This window comes from Schistocerca gregaria, chromosome 6 (assembly GCF_023897955.1).
Source record: "Schistocerca gregaria isolate iqSchGreg1 chromosome 6, iqSchGreg1.2, whole genome shotgun sequence".
NCBI lineage: Eukaryota > Metazoa > Arthropoda > Insecta > Orthoptera > Acrididae > Schistocerca > Schistocerca gregaria.
The window spans coordinates 131,566,023-131,586,089 of record NC_064925.1 but is presented as its reverse complement, the minus strand read 5'-3'; the positions used below and the strand labels follow the sequence as shown (position 1 = coordinate 131,586,089).

Here is a 20,067-nt window from a genome sequence, read left to right as displayed (position 1 = left end):
ACCTTTCCTTTCATAAAGGCTGTCTAAAATTGCTCAAAAAATTTCACGCTACCCTCATGACTTGATTAGTTTGTGCTTTCTTGATCAACATCACTTTTCCAGTACTCTTTTGACCCCAGGAAGTCACTGTGTACAACTAAGTGCACTGTGTCTCCATTTGTAAATGGGATAATGCAGCTTCTGTGCACTGTTCAGGCTGCTGAAGTGTGTTAAAGGTCCACCTTGAGCTCAAAACGTGTGCTCATTGGCATTCTGTTGCAAGAATGGCTTTCAGCACTGGAAGTTGCCTACCAGATCGGCATACTCAACAGTGATGTCATTCAAACATTCAGTTGCAAAAACGTTGACTTGCCTCGCAGTGAACATCCTTGAACATCAACACAAGAATATGCCCGCTACCTAAAAATTATGTCTTATAGGTACTGCTAGATGTAGCAGTCAGGGCGAACAGGCTTAGATTGTGGGAGCATGTTACACACATGGAAGAAGTAAGGTTACCCAAGAGACTCATGGGTTCAGCAGGAGAGGGTAGGAGTAGTCGGGGTAGACCAAGGAGAAGGTACCTGGATTCGGTTAAGAATGATTTTGAAGTAACAGGCTTAACATCAGAAGAGGCATCAATGTTAGCACTGAATAGGGGATCATGGAGGAATTTTATAAGGGGGACTATGCTCCAGACTGAACGCTGAAAGGCATAATCAGTCTTAAATGATAGTGGTGGTGGTGATACTGCTAGAAGAATACAACTGTATTGCGCACTGTCATTTCGGAGGCAGCTGGGTGGTCAGTATCAACCCAGATACCACTTAGCCTTCTCAATATGTTCAATACAGTAGGCAACCCCCACCCCAACCCCCAGTACCACAGTGCCTGAAGAAGATGGTCAAGGGAACACCTGGAATGAAACTTGGATCAGTGACTTCCGATTCTCTTCACTAACAATGATAAGATTTGTCTAGACACCTGATCATTGTGGTAGAAGAGTGTGGACACAACCAGCCATACAGTTCCATGAATTCAGCAAGGAGATGGATATTTTTTGGGCATCACATCTCATTGCTAATTCTAGGGATGTCCAGTGTTAGGATGGTATCTTCCCACATGATGTCCAGTCCTACAGTCAACATTTCAGTGATGGGTTAGTCTTTGAAGATGATAACACTTGAGCACACTACACGTGCCTTGTGAAAACCTTCCTCCAGGAAGCACGAATCAATAAGAATGGAATGGCCTGCAGTATCTACTGACATGAACTCAATTGAGCTGCTTGAAACCAATTTAACATCTAGTGCATTGTCAGAGGAAACCTCTCTGACACTGGATGACCTTAGGAGAACTGCAGCTGCAGACTGAGATGAATTTGAGCTGTAACATCTCAGCCACCTTGTGGACAGCACAACAAGGAGGATCCAACTGGGTGGAGCGGCACCATTTTGAATCTTACCTTAGCAGATTTTGATTTGGCAAATTTGCAGAGATGTGCACATTTGATTAGACTGCTTTTATTTTTGTTCAGCTCAGATATCAGTGCCACAGAGAAGCTCCACAGTTTGAATGACAGTTACTATGAATGTTGTAGATTCTCAGCTGACAATTCACTTACTCGGATAATATTTTTCCTTTATTCGTGACTCTAAAAAATTCATACAGTTAGAGTCAGCACTACATGCAATTTATCTTTTTTTTTCTTTTTTTTTTATTTGCAAGGAGCTGTGTATTACAGCTGCTAAGCATTACATAGTCCAAATAAAGCAGAAATACTGAGAAGCCAAACATCATATGTGAGGTTTTGTAATTACAATGCTAATGCTCTGTAAATGCCACAGCTGAGTCACATGGTGGTGTTGTCAGTGAGCAGGAGAGGCTATCTGCAAGCCAGGAGGAAGTGGAGAGGCTACGGCAGACAAACCAAGAGCTCCAGCAGGACACCACGGCATGCCGCGAGCGGGAGGCAGAGCTGCTCGATTTCACTCAGCGTCTCACTGACAAGAATGTACGTCTTCAGTCAGAGTTTTCAGCCACAGAAGCTAAGGTGTGTTGCTGTGATGCTCATAACTGCAGTAAAGCTTATGCAGAACTGTTAATTTATATTATCGTGTGTTAAATGTGTTAATTTTCATACATTGTAATCAGTTTATGTTAATTGTGGATCGATTAGTCCATTTATGCCATCAAAATATTAAAGAGATGCTGTGGTAGCTTGCATTTTGACACTAATCCATTATTGAACTATCACAGAATTGTGGACTGCCAATACCCTTGTTCTTCTACAAAGAAAAGATTAATTCCTGTCAGGCAGACAAAGGAGTAAAAATATATACCGTTTATTTTACTGTACTGCATTTCATCATGTAAAAAATTAAGTATAATCTGTTGAGGATCAGACGTTGGAACTATGTCTACTTCACCATATTGTACCTCTTCCAGTGATTTAGGCTGAGGCTGAGGAACTGAGAAAGAGCGAGCTAGCTCTGACTCCCTGTTGAAATGGTTTCGAGTTGGGGAAAACTGCTGATAGTGAATAAGCTTTTCTCATTGTTGTGCGCCCCCCCCCCCCCCCCCCCCCCCAGATAAGAAAATTTCTCAAATGGCAATTTCTGACTTTGGTATATACTTTGTGTGACAATTCAGAAATCAGAGCTTCAGCGTAATGCCTGTTGAAATTTTGCAATCACTTCTTGGTAGATTGGTTGAGTTAGCTGTGTTAGTAAAGAAAAATTTCTTGAGGTCAAAACCAGTCTTAAGATTGTCCTGAGAAACGGCATTAGCATCAGAAAGCCAACAGTATGTCCAGAGGCTAGCTGGTTTACATTGAGAGCTTCTCTATACTTGGAATAGACTTTCCAAAATATCTGGAATCCATCTATCATTGTCCAGTTTTGGACAAACTCATCATGAGGCACTGCTGTCCGCAAGTAGTCCATCACTAACATTGACTTTCGAATGACATGTTTAGATAACAAGAGAACTGTGCCATTGTTACTAACACGGTGTAGTGAATAGAAGTAAAATGTCACATACACTGGAATTAAGTTGTTGCTAGGATTCTCATCCATGGTTTCATTTAGCATTTGATTTTGTCCAGAGTCACTATATTTGTTTTGCACCAACATGGGAAATGTGTGTTTGGAGATTAAATATTTAATCTTGCAGTCATTTGCCAAATGACTTTTCATATAAGCCATTTTACATCAGTTTATTTCAATGTATAACAGAAAAAACATGTTCTCTGGTCCAGTCACTGGACAAACTGAAACCTTAAAATTAAGTAAAATATTTAAAGCAAACAATAATTTGTAGCCTTATTCCCAATTACTGGTAGTTATAATGTGATGTATGGTTACAGGGTAAATGATAGGCGTATGTTAGAAATTAAATCAGCTGGTTCAAACTACATTGATTAGTTAAATTCTTCAATCAGTCAATCAACAAAAACAATGTGGTATAATTTTGTGAAGTATAAAGAACAACTTACTTCTTTTAAAATACCTTCCACATATACAGATGTTTCTTCAGGCTTAGCTGCTTGCCCACAATGTACAAGCTGATGTTAACACTTTGTAGACTAAGTGCAAGCTTAGTCCATGGCACAACTTTGTATTAAAAAGATTGCACTCAGGCATAGATTGGGCAGCAATTTTCTCAATGCATGAGCCATACGTTGCTCAAAACTGACTCAGTTGCATATCAGAACAATGTAAGGACATCTGATTACTTGTCCTTTCACTGGTCCTGCCTTCTGCTGTCAGTTTCTAGAATTATTTTTTAAAAAAAACTTAGTGAACATAACGGCTGCTGTCATGAGTGGCTCAGCCAGTAAAATCAGGCTGGTGCAATTTCATCATGTAGTCATTGGTTTTGTAGTTTGCTATAATTCTGCTACAAATACATCAAGTTTGTTGAGTGAGCAAGAAATTTCGAAATATCAGGAGGCAGAAATTGCTCTGTAACATGCCTCCCTCATTTTTGTTTTATTTTTTTATTTTATTTTAAACATAACTGTACTTTCTGTCATCATTATTTTAAAATTTGTAATATATCAAAGAACGAAAGTAAATACGAAAAATAAAATTTGAAGCTTGAAACCAAGCTCCAAGATTTATTTTTCATATTTACTTTAGTTCTTTAATAGATTACAGATTTTAAAATGATGATGACAGGAATTATAGTTATCCTTAAGAAAAAAGAATAAATAAAAAAAGGAAAGAAGAAAGTTTGAGTATTAGTATGTATTACTCTTGAAAATACAACAATTACATAGGTGCCGGTAACAGTTTAAACAGTAGCACAAATGGCTGACTTCCTGGGCCTGATATTCTTCTAAGTGGCCAGTCTCCAAAATTGTTCCATAACATTGTGTTCATGAATCATAACTTTTCAATTAAATTACATGCAACTTTCATACTTTAATTTTTCCTGATAGCCCCACCTTCAGTATTTGTTTGGTACTGTTGTGCCTCTTTACTGTAATAAGAAAGAGGTCTCCAAAATCATACCCCAGTTAATTAAAGGGTAAAGACTTATATCTAACCATATGACAGAAGGTGTATGCATGGCCAAATAATGACAAAAATCCTACTTTTTGGAAACGAAGGTTGCTTCAGTCAGCTAAAGAGAGTAAAAGGTTGAAGGTATCAATGATATTAGAGGGTTCTGTGTGGAAATATTACAGGCCACTGGAACAAACTAGGCAGATGAGGTTGGAGCAACAAGGAAACCCGCATTGAAATGCCAGTAAATGGTATGGTTGTATACTTTTAAGTAAGAATAGAAAGATGAATCAGTGTATGATCTCTTCTATGGGCGTATTTTAGTATAGAATCTTGATCGTAGTACAGAGTCAAAAATTTTTGTTGTACCCAAAGCAAATTGAAGAATGGAACATTATCTTACTATTACAGTGATTTTATCCCACAACTTCCTGACGAGTGTATCAGTTTTGTGTTCCATATATTATTATAATTATAGACTTTGTTACAAAATGTATCATTAATACAAACTTATGTGTATATTTTGTTACTTACTACTGTCCTAAGACTAATCTTTTGCTTTAAAAATATTTGTGTTGTCTGGAACACGTTATTTCCCCATATAGATTGTCAAAAAGTTTTTTTAGCTATGTACCCCCATTTCTAAGCTTAAGTTGCACAGAGTATAAAGTAGTAGAGACAATTTTTCTGTCATGTATGAGAGGGATATTCAGAAAGTAAGCACCATTTGGAAAAAAAACTCATAAAAACATATATTCCATCCAAAAATTTTTTACAGGAAAGAGCATTTCTTAAAGTATCTTTCTACATAGTTGCCAGTATTGTTCAGACATTTTTCATAGCTGGAAACCAACATTTTTATGCCCTCTTCATAGAAAAGTGACACCAGTTGAGATGTTTATATTTTCCCACGTCCGCGTTGCAAATGTTTTGAGTGAAATGCCCAGTCGATGTGCTGTTGTTTTCACATCAATTCTACCAACATTGAGAGTTGTCTAGTTTTTGGGGTTTTGTAAAATTCCTGGATTCATGTCTCATCGCTGTGCAGCCTATGAAAAGGATTGCGGAAGACTCCCAAATAAATTAGTACAGTGCGGTTTTAATACCAATATATTTCCAGGACTCTGGTGTCCGAGCCTGGTGAACTGTACCTGTTACATCACATATACCCAAAGTTGTCATCAAACGACACAGAGTTCACAACAATCAACAAACGAGTGGGCCTACAATACATTTGCTCGCAACCCTAGCCAAAAAACGAGTGCCCCAAGGGTGCCTGCGTGACCTCTATTTATACTTTTGTTAACAATTACATACAATGAAAATCACAATTTTATTTAAAATCACAATTAAAAGTTAAACCGAATATGAGCTACACATTGCTAAAAATTTACAATCTCAGTGCTGAACAAGGTGAACCTATTTTCAACTTTGTTATGAGTTGATATAACATTTTGTGACCAATTATGTTACAGGTAACAATTACATTTCTAAACTTGTTTATAACAAATCAACTAGTGCCTGAATATTAGTGCTAACATATATCGGATATTCAATTAACGTGCTTTATTTATATGTTCTATTTAATTTGCTGTAGTTATTTTATAATGATAGGTGTACTGGTACATCCTGACCATGTGCTCTATTTATTTCGATTAGTTACAGTATTAATTTCACATTTATATTGTGTTTCTCACATAAAAACAATGTTAAATGCTTTTGGCACATTCAAAATACACACGGTGGCTTTTACACACATGGTTTCAGCAAAATGTCATTTTCGAATTAGTATAATGTATACTGAAATAGTGGTTATTTTTGTATGTAATTTGGAAACAGGTCACTTTACAATTGGACAGTTAGGACTGGTGTTTATCTTTAATGCCCTCCGAGGGATTCTGATAGGTAGCAAGGAGATACAGTAACATTTCACATTGAAGACAGAAACTGCTGAACACCCGATACATCGAAGCTGTATGGAATGACATATCCATATTTGTCATCCAAAATCAGTTCAACTTTGTGGTGAGTCAGCCTAGAGCTGCTGCTGCACCCTATACACTCCCAGATCGAATGGCTCGGAGCACTATGGGACTTAACTGCTGAGGTCATCAGTCTCCTAGAACTTAGAACTACTTAAACCTAACTAGCCTAAGGACATCACACACATCCATGCCCGAGGCAGGATTCGAACCTGCAAACCTGCGGTCGCGTGGTTCCAGACTGTAGCGCGTGGAACCGCTCGGCCACTCCAGCCAGCCACACTCCCAGATCACCTACATGTTCATTCATTCATTCTTTGTATTATACTGTATGCACACAGTTAGTAAAATTACATTATTTGCTACCTATGTTAAAAATTTAATGGAAGCTATTTATTTATGACTACAATTTTTGTCTTATGAAATGGACTTGATTTTAAATTTGGTTGTGTGTGTGTGTGTGTGTGTCAAAAGACATAAATGACAGATACTTACTAATGTTCCTGTCTGTAAAAGTTCTGGTTCGTACCCACCATTTTTATATTAGGTGACCAAGACACACACTTAATTCTTTGGGAACTCAAATGGGAATCCCTGGGGGGGAGTAACATTCTTTTTGAGGAAAACTGTTGAGAAAATCTGGAGAACCGACATTTGAAGCTGATAGCAGGACGATTCTGCTGCGGGTAACATGCATTTCATGTAAGGACAACAAAGATTTCATGTAAGGACAACAAAGATAAGAGAAGAGAAATTAGGGCTCTTAAGGATTCTTGTAGACAGTCATTTTCCTCTTGCTGTATCTGCGAGAGGAATAGGAAAGGAAATCACTAACAGTGGTACAGGGTACCCTCCACCCTGTTGTACAACATCCCCCCCCCCCCCCCCTTATATTTTAAATTCTCATTTATTATATGGCCCTTTTTCTTATTGCAGGCTCGGGAGCTGGAGCTAGAAGCAGCTCGTTTAGTGCGTCAGAATTCGGAATTACAGCAGCGCCTCTCAGCATCCGCAGGAGAACTGGAATCTGAGAGATCCGCACGACAGAATGAAGCAGAGCTACTGGCGAGAGCCTTGGCGGAGCGCACTGCATATACTCAAAAGCTGGAACAACAGTGCAATGATCTCCGAGGGGAGCAGGAGATCGCCGCACGGAAACATGCAGCTGCCATTAAGGTCTGTTTACAGTGTTTATTGGTTTTGGAGGTATTGAGAGAAACTACCATTGGGCTTATAGTACAGCTGTTGTTGCTGTGTGCTGATGAAGATTATTCTGTCTTCCTTGTGAGGATATTCCTTGATTTTGTGTGTGAGAAGTGACTGTTGACGGTGCCAAATACTCTCCTCCATGTACTCTGAGATAATTTGTGGAGTATATATTTAGATGTAGGGTGTTTCCAAAGGCACGCATAGTTCACCTGATGCTCACTACTTTATAAAAGTAGGTACGAGGTCTAGAAATTATAAAGATGACTTTCTACAGAATCCCAACAGACCTAGCCAATGCTGTGTTCCTTAACATGACGAAGGCATACAAGGTGGTCAGGTGGCAGAATCTTCGAGGGAATTAAAGCTCAATTGTAGAGAGTTACTTTAGGTTATTAGCAAATTATGCCTATGGTAGATAACTCTCATTGGATGGAAATAAATGTGAAGCTAGGATGACTTCAACTGGTTGGCTTTCTCAGGGAACTCGTTCTCAAATCTACACACTTAAATTAATGGTATCAGCATGAAGGACAACGTAATCTTACCATATTTAACTGCAATGCTCTGTTACTCCCAAGCATCTTATATCATACGACCAACACAAGTGCTTCAGTCAATGAAACTGAGAAATGATCTAGACAAAATACGATTATTTCTTTAAAAACAGTTACATTCTACTTTATATGAAGCCTTTTCCTTAAGTACGGCTAACTAAGACGCAATTTTTTCTTAAAAAATTATATTGTTATACAGTCTCATTTTAGTTGTATACTTTCTCCGAATGTCCCAGCCATATCTTCAACCTTTCTAGAAACTGTCAAGCCCTCTAAAATAGTCTCTTAATTTAAGCAGAGTTTTCATACCTATGAGCAATTTCTTCTGGTTTAGGATCAAGAAGAATTACTGTAGAGCCATGTTGAGTGAACACAAGGGCTGTAGCTATAATTCATAATCCATTTCCAGCAGTTGTACCATTTGCACCAGATGAATGAGCTAGCACATTGTCATGGTGAAACAAGAAATTATGGTTCATCAAATATGGCTGTGTTTCCTTCATTGTTGTTGTTGTTGTTGTTGTTGTTGTGGTCTGATGCTTTAATGTAATATAATTCAATGATATTTTTCATTTTACTAAGTGTGATGCAGTTTGCATGAATGTTCACCAAACTTTTCTGTCAAATGGAATCTCCTTATTCTTGTTTGAGGCTGAAGCAACCCTTATTTTGAGTGTTGCTTGGTTTTCGGGGTATGATGGTGAAGGCATCTCTCATCAGTGGTGGCAACTGAACATAAAATACGAGTTGAATCTTGCTTAAATTGCTCCATACAGGTCTTCAAGTTGAAAACTGCACCAATTGCAGAACCCATTGTCATGACAATGTTTTCAGTATCTGTTTATAACGTAAAATATTAATTGCCCTTGTTGTTGACACACCTGTGGCCTCTGCTACTTTATACAGTTTCATTTGATGGTCAGATTGGGCTTTTCCAATAATTTTTCTGTAATTGAATCTACCATACATTCTGGGCATTCATCATTAAAAACAGAGTCTTGTCAAATTTAAGTCTGTTCAACAAATATGTAACTGTTGTCGTTGATATACAGGGTTGCTGTAAGCGCTGTCCACTTTTTCTTTTCTGTCTTCATACTTTCCCATCCAAAGAATAAAGACAAAGCACTGAACGATTGGCACCCTTTGCATCTCAAGAAAGTCACACATCGCAGCTTACTGATGTGGCTACCATATTCTAACTCCTCTACAAAAGTGTAGAAAATAGCATTATCAATTACATTTGTCTTCAAGCATGAGTACTCATTGAACTGACCTTGTGACAAAGAGGTTAACAGAAGTGGCCATATTAACCATTTAACTGCTATGGACTTGTTGTGCTCTGTCACTCTGCAGGTACTGAGGAAGAGTGTAAATACAGTCTCTGAGTTTTTCTTAAGTGCTTTTGACATGTATACTTGTCCTGCACCCTTGACCCTCTTACTGGTGCAGATGAGTTACTTCCATATCTCGGTGAATGAAAAAGTTTTGAGTAGTTATCATAGAATGTATGTGCTGCTTTGCATGCTGTCATTTACACATAATGGGTTCAGCTTTATTTCTTTTTTGATACACAGGAGTTGAATCGTGAGCTCCAGCATTTACGGAGGAAGTATGAGCGCTGTGAATCGCCAGGTCTCCTAGGGTCGCATTCTCGTACCAGCTCATGCTCATCACTCCCAGGTTCAGGATGTGAGATTAATGCAAATGGCCAAGCGACAGCAAGTACAGCCATACAGGTAATAGCAAGCACATTATTGCATTTTACTCGAACTTCCATGAATTTGTTCCATTAAATAGTCCATTGACTTATCAATTTATTTACAGACCAACAGAAATTTCTTCATTTTAAAACTTCTCAGAGATTTATGATTACCTATAAATGATCTCTGCAGATTAATGTCACTTGCAAGTAACATTTTTGTCTGCAGTGTGTACTGAAACTATGTAATGGATTAAAACAGTATGCGGTGGACCTTACTCAAACCGAACCTGTGTCCCCTTAGCTTCCAGTAGCTCTGCAGCATGGCAATATTGTCAGTTGTTGAAAATGACATTGTGCTTGACATGTCAATGGTATACAAGCAACAAAGTGCGATTCATTTTTTATGGAGCACCAAAATCAGCAGAGAACTGCAGCCCACTTATGAGGGAAAGTCACTTTGAGAAGTGTGAGGTGATGATGTGTGAGTTTGCAAAAGGCCGCAAAGAATTGATTGACATGAATGTTTAGGGAGGCTGCGTTTGTCGCTGACAGACAACGTTTTCCTCATGGATGCAGTGGTTGTTTATGGGTCCTTATGCTACTGGAAGGTGCCTCAGTAGTTGGATGACACAATGAAAGGCAAGTGAATGATTGCTTCACTGAATCATCTGCAATGTTATACTGAGGTAAATGACAGTTTATTGGACCACATTGTTATGGCAGTGGAATGTGGATAATGCATTTCACACTGGAATCAAAGCAGCAGAGTATGGAGTGGAAACATATGGATTCATCTCTGACAAATAACGGTCTTCTGTTATCATCATGGACTGCTCCTGTTGTGCTTCGTGCTACTAGCTTAAGTCATTAATGCCAAGAGCTCCACACTGTCACATCTGCGGGCTGCCATTAGGATGAAGTGCCAAAACATTCTCAATGTGGACAATGTGGTTATCCTCCAAGACAATTCGAGACCACGTGTGATAATCAGAACCACTGACAGGCTCTGGTCATTTCACTGGCAGTGACTGGACCACCCACTGTACAGCCTGGATCTCACTCCAAGTGATTTCCATGATTTTGGCCTGCTGAAGAAGTTCTTGGCAGGACAGTGATTCACTTGCAACAGTGAAGCTAAGACAACAGTCTGATGGTGGTTCCACAGTCAGCCCCCTGAATTCTGCCACAAGGGCATCTCAGATTCAGTGCTGCAATGAGACAGAATGTCTGAATCAGTGTGGGAACTATGTGGAAAAATAGTGTAGGCTAAAATCAAAATCCAGGATTGTGTGCGCGTGTGTGTGCGCACATACCCTCGCCCACACATTGTCTCATCTTGATGAAGGCCTGTTTGGCCTTGTTGGTTTGCTTGTTTGACAGTCTTTTTGTTGTGTCTATCTGTAAACTCTGTATATCTGCTATCTGGTGAGTAGCAACTATCCTTTTCAATACTGTCAATAGTGTAAGGTACATAGAATAGTATGTATATTTGTAATTACCTGTATCTATCTTATTTCATCCTCGTAGTTTCTCTACACCACAGAGGCTCACCTGACAATTTTTTTCCGTTCTAGGATTGTGGTAATATTCCTGTTATCGTATCTTGACTATTGGTTTTGAAATGCCGTGTGATGATGTTGTTGATGTGATACTCCAGTAAATCTTGTGGTTATGTCCACCAACCTATGTTACATTCTTCTGTTGACTGAAACAGCCATCCTGCCTCTCAAAATAATTTAATTTGATTTGTCTACAATTTTTGAAGGTCATGAGTCAATGACATTAATGTGTAATGATTATCAGTGCAAAGTCTGTGACATGTACACTCTTATATCTTAAACAAGTTTCTTGATGATTACAGAGGATACTATTCACTCCTCAGTTTTTTATTGTCGTGATAAATAAGTAAATTGCATCAGCATGAATACTCTGTTGGAAAACTGTTGAATTACAAGCAAAGTGAATGCTTGCCCTTAATTACCTTCAGAAGGCAAAATTCCAAGTGCTGTCAACTGTAAAAAAAGAGAAGACTAATTCTATCTTTTGGAATTTCTGTTTGTCTTCCTCTGGGAGGAAACAGGTATGTTGAGAAAGATGGAGAGGAGAGCAGATCACTCACACCCAAAGTTGAGAGGGACAATAGTGAGGACAGACACATAGATGAAGTCTAAGGTATCAGAGAGTGCCAGAATGCAGTGTTTTCTAAATGTTTTACTGTTACAACCACATAGTGTTCAACAATTGAATTAAATGTAGTAAACTGAATGCTGTTGTTATCTAACAGATGGTGGTGTACGGCATTGTGATGTGCTGCTGATATGAATAATGGTAAAATACACAATAATCCAAATAAAAGTTTTCAACACATTTCATCATAGCCGATAACTTAAGTCAGGTCTGTGGAATCTCCAGCTCTGGAATCATTTAGGCATATTGCTTTTCAAAGGCCATTATGTCAAGGTACTACTCTTTCAAGATTGGTTTGAGTAAAACTGCTGCTGGTGACCTCAATTGCCCTAGTCAGCAACATCTGGCTGACAAAGGTCACTATTATCTCTGTCACATAATAATACTGCATAGAGACAGCACACTGCAACAGACTGGTCCCTAGTTCAGTACCGTACAACAAAAAACCTTGAGCAACCATAAAGTGTTAGACCAGTAGTCAACAAACTCGTATGTCAACAGAGCAAGATATCAAAAGTAAAACAGTTGAAGTTTCTTTTGAGAGCCAGATTTTTTCAGTTTAAACTTTCTGAGTAGGTACATTATAATTAAGCTAATTAGGGCACTCCTAAACAGGCCTTTACTAAAAAGGTTCTCAGCTGGCCTTTACTAAAAAGGTTTTCAACTGGCCTTTACTAAAAAGGTCTTCAATCTGATTAAGATAAGTTGGCTGAGGACGACCCATTCCAACTCTCCCATCCTCACTTGTCTTCTATATTTGTTTCAAGTATCTTCTTTCATTCATCCTTTATTTGTGCCCAAAGTGTCTCAGCATACCTTTCTCAATACTTACCACATCTTCTTTCATTCTACAATGCTCCATAAATTAACTTAGTAAACTTTAAGTAAAGTTCTAAGTCTATAGGTTGCTTGAATGAAAATTGATATAATATGTAATAACAATATTATTAGCTGGTAAAAATTGTAAGGTTTCCATAAAATTAAATGAGGACAGTGACTCATAAACACTAATATAGCCTTGTGTCTTCTTGGAATATTTGACTAAGTCAAGTTTTTATATTGTTGTTTCCAATTTTAATCATATTTCGATGGTCTGATGAATAAAATGTCTTCTCAATTTACCCTTGATAAAGTTCATGCTTCAAAATGATTGTTCGTATGGACCTGTAGAGCTGAATAAGGAAAGAACAACTGATTGTATGAGTCAGGAATACTATCCTAGGTGTTACCAATCAAATTATCTTCTTACACTAGGTCTTTGAAAGGAGAGCATTTGTCCTCTGAACTTTACAGTGTGCTTATCATAAAGATCACACATTATGTTGGAGACCGGCACAGTTGAGAGACACTTGCACATAAGCTTTTGGCTACATCCTTCATCAGACGAAGAGAAATGCACACCATTTATTCACACAAGCAAGCACACCTCACGCAAACATGACCACCAACCCTCCCGAAGTTCGGACCATCAGTTGCTGGAGTTGGCGGTCATGTGTGCGTGAGGTGTGCTTGCTTGTGTAAATGAATAGTGTGTGTTTCTCTTTTTCTGATGAAGGCTGTGTCTTTTAATTGTGCCTGTCTGAAACTTAACAGATTATCTGTACAGTAAGTAACAATCTCTCTTTTGCTACATGGTTGATATTTCCATCTGGAGTTTCCACTGTCTGAGTTAATATTTGTTTTTCTTCCATGTTTGTACATGAGCAAAAACATTCAGCTCTCAATCTCCACAATTTTTTTGTTTCTTAAATCCAGCAATTGAATTTCAAAGTTGACAATGTCAATATTAAATGCAGAAAAATGTAATTCTGTTATAGTAGCATTCAGATGGTTTTTAACCAAGGTCAGCATTACTTTGCTCTTTCCGAATTCCTGAAACCTGTTTGGAAAGGCTTCTGTTGTATTTATGCGTTGCTTTGAAACAGCAAATGCCATTGTCAAAATTATTTTCTTGGCAATGTTTCAACTGGCTTGGAAAGTGAATTGAAGTTTGTCTTTCAAAATCTTGAGTAGAAAGAGAGAATTTGCTTTCAAATGCAATAACTAATTCTAAGATTGAAAAACTGTTTCTTTCTCCCTGTGGTTCATGATTAATCTGATGTAGCTGAAATGTAACATCTACCGTGAAATAAAATTTTTGTATCCACAGGTAGTTCGTTAGCTCTGAATAGTGAACACACTTCTCAAGAAGTAGTTAATAAGGAAGCAAAGCATTTCATAATGTTTCCTCAGGATAGCCAACATACTTTGTTATGCAACTGAAGGCGTGCTTACTCATTCTCCATTGCAGCTACAGGTTCTTTAAATTTGCAATGATCAAGAGCTTTAGCTATAATGCAAATTTCTTCTGCAAGTGTCTCCACATGCTTATCTCAGCAAATGGTGCAATAATAAATATCTCATTATTATTATTATTATTATTATTATTATTATTATTATTATTCGAAAATAGCAACAAACCTGTTTCTCATGCTGGTCATATTTTTCACCCCATCTGTTGAGATGAGGCAGTTTTATTGAGTGGAATATGATGTTTCTCAGTGCATACAATTACAATACCAGCTATATCACCCCTTTATGTTTGGCTTTTGAGTAGCAGTAATCCTAAAAGTTGTCCTTTAGGACCTGTAGATGTTACAAATAGTACAAAAAATGAAACCTGTGCTGTATCATTTGTGTCACAGCACTTGTCAACTACTGTTGATAAAGCTGAAACCAATTTAAAATACTCAACTTCCATGTTGGTTATACTTCAAGAAAATTTGACTGTTCTGTCTTTCACTGTTTAGCAGACATAGGTAACACACAGCTTTTTTTAAAACATCTGGTTTGCCCTTAAAGTCCTGAAATAGTTCTTTAGATGCATTTATAAAACAGCTTTTTATGTATTTACCATCTGTACTATATGGTTTTCCTCTCTTACCAATCTCTTGACTAATCACAAAACTTGCAATTTTAACATTATTGGAAGATTGTATCCAGTAATTAAATACAAACTAGATTTTTCTTGTCTCTTACAAAGTTCATGAGCTGCTTTCTTCCTGGCATCATTGACAAGATATTTAGTACAAAATAACACCTGTATAGGTGTAGTGTGTTTCTTCAAATCTGACATCTTGTCATCGGCCGATGTCTCCTGACAGATAAGGCACACCAGAAGGCCATTTAAGTTTTGAATAAATGTGAAAGTCTTGGTCTGTTCAATGTTATTGTAATAATAAAACCAACAACACAAAATAATTACAATTCTTAAGTGTAAAATAGCAGCTGGTTGGAAAAATACAGGTAACTTCATGCTTTGAGCAGGTACTTTTGTCAACCATATGCATTTTGTGGACCCACAGAGCACTAGCCACTGCACAGTGAGACTGGCTCACTCTGTTCATGCATGAATCGTGAATGAGCCCCCTGCACATAAAGGGCGACTGAAACTTTGTGGTCCCTAAATGCATAGAATGGCACCTAGTGGGAAACATTGGAGGGGAGGCAAAGTGCTTTGGACAAAGGCAGGTGAAATTGCCAACCACAGGGGTGCGTATTTTAACTACAATTCTAATCATTTGTGTAAGGGCCATGAAGTTTCACATGGTATGGGTGTGCCCACATGTAGTATTTTGTGGTAGAGCCACACTCAAGGGGGCAAAGAGCCAGATGTGGCCTGTGAACTGTAGTTTGCCAACCACTGCTCTAGACCAGCGGACTGAGAGATACAGATGCCGTCATATCACATGAATATGTGTGCTAACTAAATTCCATAGGGTTTTATTATAGGAAAATTGACGTTAGGTTCATAAGATTTGTAAAAAAGATCATTTAGACTTATTAGAAATCATGGTTCATGCTGTTCCAGAAGTGTGTAAAGGACAGAGTTGACGTGCCAGCAAAGTACAAACTAAGACAATTGTGATACCGTAGTATCTGTTATTATCCCTTACAGTGAATGATACATATACTTTCTGGCAGATCACATGCATCCATCAGTTCACTTGCAGTAACCTTTTGGAAGCATGTACATCTCCTAAGATCATAGATCATGGAGCACCTCAATTCCTCCAAAATTCTGTTGGAGTGATCAGATGAACAATCAATGATAGTTGATGGTAGTCACATGATCTCTGAGGCTACTTGACATTAAAAAAAATTGAGCACTCGCGTATTTCTGTCGAACGGTATATGTGCACCTTAGGGCCAATTTCATTAAGGTGAGGGTGCCTGTCTAAAACCTGTTTAGTTTGTTGATTTGTAGGATATGGTGTGTGTGTGTGTGTGTGTTGTAATTTTTCTTTTTAACCATACATTATCATGCAGTAAACAGTTCTGTGTAGTCAAACAGATAAAAGAAGTTCCCATCTACCTATAAACTCTGCATTTGCAAGCTGCTGTAATTCGTTAAATGTTGTCATACGTGCAGATCAGTTAATGGTTTGATGAGGTGACAGTTCTGTTTCATTAAGGATGCTGTTGCTCTTTAGTATGTCCTGGGTTTTGTGTTTAATTGTCTAGTGGATGTGTGCTTTGTACTCCACATCAGTCCGTCAAATGTGCTTCACTTCAGTGGTGCCATACTATCAAATACCTCTTTTAGTTGTATTTTATTATTATTTCAAGTTGTTTAATTGGTAATCTTTGCTACAGGTGGTGTGCTTCACGTAGAATCATGTATATGGGTCCATAAATAATCTATAAAAGCCTGTTAACTTATGAGATAAAGCATTTTTGTTTTTTTTATTTAAATTAAATGGCCTCTTTTGTTAAGATTCACAATTCTTAACTTTGCTACAATAAAGAAAAATGTTTTATTGATATTGTTTAGTTTTATTTTGCTTGTAGTGAGATTGCAGATTTTCTTCCGTTTACTCTCTGTCTCTTCCTATGAAATACATCTGATTTGCAAGGCCACTATTACCTTCACTACGATCATCTGCAGGATCATATTCCTACTACTTTGTGAATCGTGGTTGCTATAGTAAATGGCTTTGTCTTTGCCATCAGAACTTCCATAATCCTCATCTAAATACTCTATTTCAACATTGGCATTCATATTGAATAGCTCATAAAGTTTGTCAGCGGTGATGTTTTCATGCAATCAATCTGAATAAGAAAAACATCTTTTGTACTTCGTAGACCATTTGCCTACAAAACCAGATGCAAGGCTGTGTCTATTATTAGTGAAAGTAGAAAAACTAAACAGGAGAAATTTTACTTTCCTGAACAAGCACGGGGTGTATTTGGTATGCCAAACGGAACACACTCACTTTTAAACTCCTCCCAGACGCACTACAGGTGCTCAACAATGGACAAAACCTATCAATGTGATGTCTGAAGCAGTAATGCAGAAATAGCTCTTTGCCCAGACTCAACAAATAATGTAAACTCAGAGGACTTAAACTTAATTTACATTTGGTGCACTTTATATACCAATGTGCCTGCTGGAGGGTTAAAGTTCTTGGATATTTTGGAACACTTGATTTGCACCTGTTGGAGTTTCTACATCAGATTCCATATTTTTCAGTCTATCACTGTTCCTGTGAAAATCGAAATCCTCATTCAGGTTTAGATTTATTGATGCATCCTCAAAACTCTTCAAGCAGATACTGTGATGCTTCTCTTGAAGACACCATTACCTATTTCTTGCCCCTTCCTTCACAATTGTGAGCTTTTTCAGATTTCTGATGATGAGTCATTGATGTGGCAGCTAAACTCAACCTTCCTTCCATTGGAAACAAAATATAGAATGTATTGACAACTAGAATTTTTATCATACAATATGTTACTTTTATATTAAAAACAAAGAATCCAAGACTTACCAAGCAGGAAAGTGCCGGTAGAGAGGCACAATAAAATAACACACAAACACACACACAAAATTACGAGCTTTCGCAACCGGCGGTTGCTTCGTCAGGAAAGAGGGATGGAAAAGGAAAGATGAAAGGATGTGGGTTTTAAGGGGGAGGGTAAGGAGTCATTCCAATCCCGGGAGTGGAAAGACTTACCTTAGGGGGGGAAAAGGATAGGTATATACTCGCGCGCGCGCACTCACTCACTCACACACTCACACACTCACACACTCACACACTCACACACACACACACACACACACACACACACACACACACACACACAGATACAAGCAGACGTGTGTGTGTGTGTGTGTGTGTGTGTGTGTGTGTGTGTGTGTGAGTATATACCTATCCTTTTTCCCCGCTTGTGTCTGTATATGTATGGATGTGTGTGTGTGTATGTGTGTGAGTATATACCTATCCTTTTTCCCCCCTAAGGTAAGTCTTTCTGCTCCCGGGATTGGAATGACTCCTTACCCTCTCCCTTAAAACTCACATCCTTTCATCTTTCAACCGCCGGTTGCGAAAGCTCGTAATTTTGTGTGTGTGTTTGTGTGTTATTTTATTGTACCTGTTTACCTGCACTTTCCCGCTTGGTAAGTCTTGGATTCTTTGTTTTTAATATATTTTTTCCCATGTGGAAGTTTCTTTCTATTTTATTTACATCATTAATATGTTACTTTTTATTTTTATGTATAATTCTCAAAATTTTATTTAAGGAAAGATTTCTTCTTTGAAATGTAACAGACTTTATCCTTTAACACTGTAGGAAAAGATAGATTGATGTTTACTGTAAAGAAGACACGTTAAGCTGCAGACTGGCACAATTAAAAGATATTTACATAGAGCTTTCAGCCGCAGCCCTCATCAGCAAAAGAAAAACACACACTATTCATACACACCTGACTGCCACCTCCAGCATATCGGGCTGAAATGCAACTTTATTTTTCTTATTCTTCGTATTTGGTGTAAAAACAGAAAATTGCAGGTTGTTCAATGGTACTCAGTGAAAAGTACTTGTATGTATGCTTTGTACAATGAGGCATCATGCTCATAAAAGCTTCTTTGCAGGTAACTCCACCTGCTGCAGATGAGTCATCTGCTGTCTGTGTGGCAGTGCGCGGTCCCAGTAATGCCCCAACTGAACCTGACAGGCAAGCACTTGTGGAACGCATTGTGCGCCTTCAACGTAGTGTTGCCCGAAAAACTGAAAAACTGGAGTTTCTAGAGGAGCATACGAAGCAGTTGGTGGAAGAATTGCAACGCAAGTCACGTCTTGTGCAGAACTATGTTCTTCGGGAGCAGACAGGAGCACTTGCACCAGAGGCCTCTGACAACAATAAGGTAAGAAGGGTATTCTCTCTCTCTCTCTCTCTCTCTCTCTCTCTCTCACACACACACACACACACACACACACACACACACACACACACACACACAATTATTTCATGACTCTTAATTACATAAAATCAATATCACTATTCCATTAATGGGGGATTCTGGCTGAAACACCGAAAAATAATTAAAAATCATCAGAAAAGCAACACAAAAAATAAATAGGATATGCACTTGTAGCCTAATGAAAAAATTTCTGTATAAATAAAATTATTTGTAATTGGTATGCAGGAAGTCTTCTCGCCAAATGGGAGCAGATATACAAAATTGCCTGATTTCAGGCAGAAGCAGCTGAGAGGAAAGGGTCACAGGAAAATGTGATTATTAAGATTTAAGGATACAGGAAAAAACACAGGAAGTTATCCAGGATTGTGTCAATGCATACATACCAGGCAGGATGAGAAGGAAAAATAGATTGTTGGTGATGAAAAAGATTCAAAAGTGTAAGTGTTTAGAATTTGCAGACAGGGCAGTAGGCAAGTCGGACAAGAGTTCTTGCCATTTCTCATTTTGTAGTGAAATACTATTTACGGCTATTTTTGCATATTCCCACTCATCTCTGACTAGCATTGTTCTCCTGTGGATGACTTTTGCTGTGAAAGTTTGTGGGCTCTTAAATTATCAGTCTCTCTTTATCCAGCTCTTCCCCTCTTCTTTTGCCAGAAGGGCCCAAGTTTCTCATGCTTGAAATTAAAGCCTTCATTTTTC

General features: G+C 38.1%; 1 protein-coding gene across 6 annotated transcripts in view; it reads left to right on the top strand.

Annotated features, from left to right (window-relative positions):
- The window catches only part of LOC126279088 (coiled-coil domain-containing protein 186-like), a 183,766-nt gene that overhangs the window by 78,461 nt on the left and 85,238 nt on the right, over window positions 1-20,067 (top strand). For all 6 annotated transcript variants that reach the window (XM_049979546.1, XM_049979545.1, XM_049979550.1 and 3 more), the window contains 4 exons: window positions 1,852-2,032; window positions 7,409-7,648; window positions 9,810-9,971; window positions 19,036-19,308. In XM_049979546.1, the coding sequence (XP_049835503.1) occupies window positions 1,852-2,032; window positions 7,409-7,648; window positions 9,810-9,971; window positions 19,036-19,308 (856 nt within the window). The remainder of the gene's footprint in view (window positions 1-1,851; window positions 2,033-7,408; window positions 7,649-9,809; window positions 9,972-19,035; window positions 19,309-20,067) is intronic.